The 6,827-nt window shown below is 38.8% G+C and overlaps 1 protein-coding gene across 1 annotated transcript; it reads left to right on the forward strand.

The window, feature by feature from the left end:
* Positions 1 to 539: 539 nt before the first annotated feature.
* Positions 540 to 1,367, forward strand: HSPB3 (heat shock protein family B (small) member 3). Its single transcript, XM_039870240.1, has one exon. It carries the CDS (start codon positions 712 to 714, stop codon positions 1,162 to 1,164), a length of 453 nt encoding a protein of 150 aa, XP_039726174.1. The 5' UTR covers positions 540 to 711; the 3' UTR covers positions 1,165 to 1,367.
* Positions 1,368 to 6,827: the final 5,460 nt, after the last annotated feature.

A 6,827-nucleotide genomic window follows, 5' to 3' on the forward strand; every position in this document is an offset into this window, starting at 1 on the left:
ATGACCCTCTACCCCGTTCCGAGGTCTGACACTTCCCTAACTTAGTCATCTGATCTCATTTTTAATGCGTCAAATGTAATAAACCCAGATGATGTGGCTCAGATGTTTCTTATGGACAAAAGATTAAAAGATGAAATAAAAGAAAATATAGAGGACAGAGGGCTTTAGGTTTGTTGAATGTTTGAGATTTGAATATATGTGTATCTTAACTCCTCCTCAATTTGAGTTGGATTCAAGAGATGAGGGTAAATGCAATCGTAGCTTCTATTATGAGTACACATGTATGTCTGAACCGTTCTAAGTCATAGTCCCTTAGATCACTGTAGTTCCCAAGGACAGTGCAATCAGATATTTTTAAAATACTATTTCTGTATTTTTCTCTCTTTTTCTCTCGAGGTAAGTAAGGCAGACACATTTGCCAAAGATAACCGAGAATGTGAGGGCGATCCTTGACTCCGCAGCTCGAGCAGGCTGTGTGCTAAATGCAACTCCGAAACATGCCCTATAAATAGCCGTTCATTGTCAGTGTGTGTGAAAAGACAAGAGTGTGTGCTGGTATGATTCAGGCCTAATTAAGTGGTTGCATCTGCTCAGGGTTATAAGCGAATAGCTGCTCCAGCTGATAATCTTGTCAGAAGGCAAAGGCAAGGGTTCGCCACCAACTGAACGCAGACTGAAGCGAAGCTGTTGATTGCTGTTTCTGCCTCCACTATGGCAAAAATCATTCTGAGGCACCTCATAGAGACTCCAGTACGTTACCAGGAGGAGTTTGAAGCTCGAGGTTTGGAAGACTGCAGGCTGGATCATGCTTTATATGCACTGCCTGGGCCAACCACCGTGGACTTGGGAAAAGCCAGGGTGGCCCAGGCTCCTCCAGTAGACTCAGCGGCAGAGACGCCACCCCAAGAAGGCAAATCACGCTTCCAGATCTTGGTGGACGTGGTCCAGTTCCTCCCCGAAGATATCATCATTCAGACCTTTGAAGGCTGGCTGCTGATTAAGGCTCAACATGGAACCAGAATGGACGAGCATGGTTTTATCTCAAGAAGCTTCACCCGACAGTATAAACTGCCAGATGGCATTGAAACCAAAGATTTGTCCGCGATCCTCTGTCATGATGGAATTCTGGTGGTGGAAGTAAAGGATCCAGTTGGGACTAAGTGAATCTTATTTGTTCCTGTTTATGCGACATGAGGAATATTACAGTTCAGTCAATAAATGGTACCACAGGAATATTTGTTTTATGCACGTTTGAACTGATTTTTACGAAGATTAAAAATATAAACATAGTTCCTGGTATGTCAAGATTGTCTTTGTTACACTTACTCGGAAAGGATTATTGTTAAATATGTTCCTACAGTTGAGAGTGATGCTCTTCTTACACCTGAAACATTGACAGTTTTTTGAGACTAGTTTGATACTAGAAAGAACTGATAATTATTTCTTCATTAATCAAACAATGCCAGAGAAGTTGCATTTGTAAGAAATGGTGGCAAAAGAGCCATACTAATTTAAGAAATGTTTATCCATTTTATGAAAACTTTTTATAATGCTAGAAAGAATTGTGATCTCCTTCACCTGATAAGCTTTCCTTTTCAGTGTATTTTATTACAGTGGAGATTTGTAAATACACAGTCTGAAGGTTAAAATATAGCACTTGGAAATTTGGTCTGAAATATATCTATGATTCACTGCAGTTTTCGCTGCCTTAAACTTATATTGGAATTTTCAGACATAAATCTTATTTTTAAAATGTTCCAAATATGTACCTCATCCTTTTTTAAGCTAAACTGAATTTTATCTGCAGTGTTTTTTTTTAAACAGCATATGTTCTGTGAATATTTATGAAATATAAATAAGATATGTGTTAATTCATATGTTTATAAGTTCATATTAAGTTTAGGAAAACACTTTAAGGAGTACCGAAATCAAAGAATTTTAATATATGCTCTTTAGATGCTATTTAAAATTTTAGATGTCAGAATATGGCAAAATGTAATGCATCTGCTCTCTCTGCATAATCCTTAGCTTTAAATAGCCTGGCAGGCCACGAAGCTCCAGGCTGAGCTTCCACAGGCACTGAGTGTGCACAGTGCGTAGGCTCAGCACTGCTTCCTTTTTCCCCAAATGCTGCTTCAGCCCGAGGGAGAGGCTGAGACGTTGGAGGAAGCTAAGAGTTTGCTTTAGAAATGTTGCTCTCAACAGCTGGTCTGTGACATTCCAAAGATCTGCTATCTCATTCTGTACATAGCGAATATTTCTTTGGAGGAAGTAGCTGCTTTTACCCTGCACCCTGTGTGAGCCTGAGAACAGCGCTATGAATAGAAGAGGAAGGTGGGGTGTGGAAACAGCCAGGACGGCCTGGAGACCGCTGACCGTACCGCCCTGCTCGTCTACGGTGCTTTGTGGTTCAAGTGCAAAAATGAGAGGCAAGAAGCAATAGGAAAATAAATCAAACAGTTCTAAGAGTCATTTCGAAAACAAATGTAGTCTGAGAGAGATGTTTGTTTACAGTCTAATTAAACTGAAAGGATTGTGAAGCTACGTGTTTTATATGAGGTTATTGCCTATGCACTAAGGTTTGTGCATCCAACTCTAGGATATGTTTGACAGAGTGAATATCACAGACCAGCTTTGCTCCATAATGAAATTAATCGTGCTTAAAGAAATTATATCGACTAATATTAGAACTGAAATATCTACATTATACTTTCCCACTGGTTAGCAGAATAGTGTGAAAATAAACTCAAGCTTAGAAACAAACAAACCGTCTCATTTGGCCTTGATCTTACTGTAGGTGAGATCTTACTTCTGAGAAAGTTAAGGAAGTGAAATTCTTATCATGAGGAGCCACTGATAGGAAATATGTCCTTTAAAAATTAAAACAAACGCATCATCCGATTAGCATTTATTTTTCCTAAGATAAAGTTTAAAGTAATACATAGCTATTTTTTGATTTGGAAACTATACCAAACATTATAGAAATAAAAAACATTCATTATTCTACTACTACCATGAGGGAGCTACTTTAAATTTCTAGTTCAGTCTTCCCTTATACATAAATATTGATATCACTTTACACAAAATTAGGATTATATTTGCATGGAGTTTGATATCCTGATCATACTGGTTGTTATCCATTGTCCTTCCCACTTGCTGCCAACCCAGACCCATCCTTTGCCCGTCTCAGCCTCACCCCGCCCCCAAGCAGGCTGACTCCTATGGCCACGTCATTCAGTTACCAATTGGATTCAGAAAATGGACGCACTGACTGCAAACCAGAGACTGGAAGAGAAGATTGGTGGGTATGAAGGAGAAAGGTCAGGTGTTTCTTTCCCCACTGCCAAGCTGCTGCAGACAAGGCTCCGGCAGGGCCTGCCTCCCTCCATGACTCCCGCTCATACTGGCTCCGGCCTTGTGACTGTTTCTTCCTCTTGCCCCTTCAGTGGTTGGGATAGTAAAGTTTTCTGCCCTTTCTTGTTCCCGGGGCTTCACCATCCCCTACTGATTACTTTGCCTGCTCTCCCATAAATAATCCCATTATTAAAGTCCCGTTCAAGTGATGGAATTCTGTTTCCTGACAGAACCCTGACTGCTTGACTTCTTAAGTGATGAAAAAAAAAATAGCACATCATTTTCTTTTTGCTACCAAATGCTAACTGATGTGTGATGGCTATGCACTATTCCAACAGAGATAAACCATATTATAATTTAACCCTTCCTTTTCACTACTGTTCCCCAAATGAAGCAGATGGTACTCTCAAATTGGAATAATTCAAGTTGGAATAATTTATTTATAAAGAGAGTAATTACAAAAGAGAGGGCAGGGTAGAGAGGAACTGTAAGGAATAGCATGTAACCTGAGTGTAGCAGTGTGAAGTTATTGTGTCTCCTGGGTCCAAAGGGATGGGAGGAGGAAGTAAGTCTCAGAAATCAAAGAGAAATTCAGATATAGAAAACCACTAGCTGTGACTTTTATTTGAGGAACACGATCAGCCCAAGGTGACCTCGCAGGGACCAGGAGAATAAATACTTTCTCCCTCTAACTTCCTAGCAGGGTATCACATTGGCTGGACCTGACTGGTAGCCAGAAGGTGTGGGTGCCCTATTAATGTAGTTCAACAGGCTCTCAAGGAAGTGGACAGAGTGGGGAAAAGTGGTGAGTGACTCCTGGAGGCAAGGAGAAAATACCCAGCACTCTAGTAAAATGAGAACTGCTGTTATTGCTCTCATAGAAGACCTTTTCTACAAAATATAGCCTGAGATAAAGCTGGGAACTGCAAGTCCAGGATGGTAAAGATGAGGAAATAGGGAAAATGACGCAAGAAAAAATGGGAAACAAAGCCATGTGACGTGTTGCCACGCCGGCCACTGCTTCACAATGAGCTGTGAAGAGACTCAGCAGCCTCTTGACAGGGATGTTGGCTCAGCACCTGGAACTTCTCCAGATCTTCAGGAAGACATCAAATCTTAGAGCAATCTACAGGGAAGAAAGGAGAGGAAATTTGTCTGCCCTGTTCCCTACAATGTCCCGTTTATGCTGCTTAATGTGCAATCTGAAAAAATATCTTTTTTTTAAGGTTTGGAAATTTCATGGCTATTATTTCTTCTCATGTTTTCCATACCCCCTATTCTCATTAACATTCCTATTAGGTATAGATCGAAGTCTCTCAAAAACTCTTGTCTTCTCATGCTGTATTTCTGGATGAATTCTTCAGTACTTTAGTTCTCTTTTTCCTTTCAAAATATACCATACGTACATAAAAGTATAATTATTACTGTATTCAGGTTTTACATAAAAAGACCATCTATGTAGCAAACCACTTAGGACAAGAAATAGGTCATTGACAGTATCCACAAGCTGTTCCCCTCATCTCTCCTTTTCCAGAGGTGACCACTATCCTGTATTATGCATAATTAGTTTTTCTTTTCTTAAAAATGTGTTCGCATCTCTAATCAATATAGTTTAGTTTTGCTTGTGTTTAAACTTGATCTAAATGGAATCATAGTGTATGTATTTTTTCCTGACTTACTACTTTTACTTAAGATTGAGTGCCACCCACAAAGAATAGTATTCTGCTCATTTTCATTGATGTATAGATTTCATTGTATAAATATACCAATTTATTTGTCTATTTGATTGATAATAGATATCTCGGATTAGTTTGGGGCAATATGAACAATATGGTTCTGAATATTCTTATATGTGTCTATTGGTGTCCATGTGCAGGAGTCTTTAGAGAGTATACCTAAGAATAAAATTGCTGGGTTATTGGGTGTGGACACCTTCCGCTAATTGATCATGCCTAAGTGTTTTCTAGAGTTATTTACCAACTTAGCAGCAGATGGAGTTTCTAAAGTATCCTAAATCCTCACCAACACGTGGCATGGTCAGACTTAAAATTTTGCTAATCTGGTGATGTGTCCTAAAAAGCACAGAGAGACACCAAATCTCAGTTTTATCATGTTACTTAGGTTTATCCCATGTATTGTGTATTTTTTCCCAGTAGCTATGGTTTTCACTGAGTTTTTTTTTATAAGCTATTCTTATCTCTTTCATTTGTTCTATAATTTCTTTTTCTTCTATAGTAGACAGCATCCCTTTATATAATTCTTTGAGCATCCTAAACATACGTATTTTCAGTCTTTAACAGATTGTCCTATATGTTAATTTCATCTGGGGAGAGTTCAAGTTCCAAGTATAAACTTTGTTGATTTTCTTAGCATTAAGTTACTTCAAGTGTTTAGGAATTTTGGTTCTCAGAGTTGTTTTGTGTGAGAGGATAGTTAATGTTGGCTCCCCTCCACCCCATGCTTAGCCTTTCCCGTCTAGAGGTTTTGCTATTGCCTTTGCCTTAATTCTTAATTTAGGGGTTTTGAAAATCTATGCCTCAAAGTAACCTCGTGAATATTGCAGGTTCAGTCATCAAAAGAGCATGAGATTTGGTGCCTTTTTCTTTCTTCTTGGAAAGCCTGGAAGAGGTTTTAGCCTCCTTTTAGGGCAGGAGAGTCTTCACTCACCAGAGCTCCCACACAGTAAGCCTGGTTCCTGTCCTTCAAATCCCTTGGCTTCCACTATTCTTGCTTTTGAGACTGGCTATGTCTTTTTGGTTTGCTCTTTCTATCGTATTTATCGTTGTCAAGTGTTAGAACAGCATAGCATCCTACTGGATTCTAACTTTATTCATGGAAAATAATATATCAAGTACTGGGATACAAAGTAGAGATTAGATTTCTAGTAAGGAAATACAGTAAGTTCAAGTTTTGATTCCCCCCAACTGTACAGTGCCTGTCATCTATAGTAGCTGTTGCTAAAATTAGTTCTTCTTTCTTCCCCCTTCCCCATTTACTGCCTCTTTTTAAATAGTCAGCTGAGTTTAAGATGCTTAAGATTTACTTTATTTTTTTTTTTCAGAAATCATTTCAAACTTATCTCATTACTGAAGGCACATCTGCTGGACAATATGATAGCTCATTTTTGCTTTCATTCTTTTGCAATTATACTCACTTTTGAATAAAGCAGGACAGATTCACAATGCAAATACAAATTGCATTCAGTATCAATAGGCAGAAGATACAAGTTTTTTGGAAATATTAATATAACTCTTTTCCTTATTATTTCCAGATGAGTACAGAGGCCTAGTCCATGTAAGATGGCCAAACATCTTAGACTCTACCTCTTGATAAGAGGACTGGCAATCTGCCCTCTTCTTAAATATAAACTTGCCTTATGACCTGCTTTGACCAACAGAATGAGAAGGAAGTGGCGCTATATAACTTTTGGGTCTGAAGAGATCTAAAGCTTCCATAGTCATACTCTTCTGAAT

Source organism: Pteropus medius, unplaced genomic scaffold (genome assembly GCF_902729225.1).
Source record: "Pteropus medius unplaced genomic scaffold, Ma_sr-lr_union100, whole genome shotgun sequence".
Taxonomy (NCBI): domain Eukaryota; kingdom Metazoa; phylum Chordata; class Mammalia; order Chiroptera; family Pteropodidae; genus Pteropus; species Pteropus medius.

What these genes read in the sequence shown, in the direction of transcription:
- HSPB3 (XM_039870240.1), top strand. Translation starts at nt 712, where the DNA reads ATGGCAAAAATCATTCTGAGGCACCTCATAGAGACTCCAGTACGTTAC.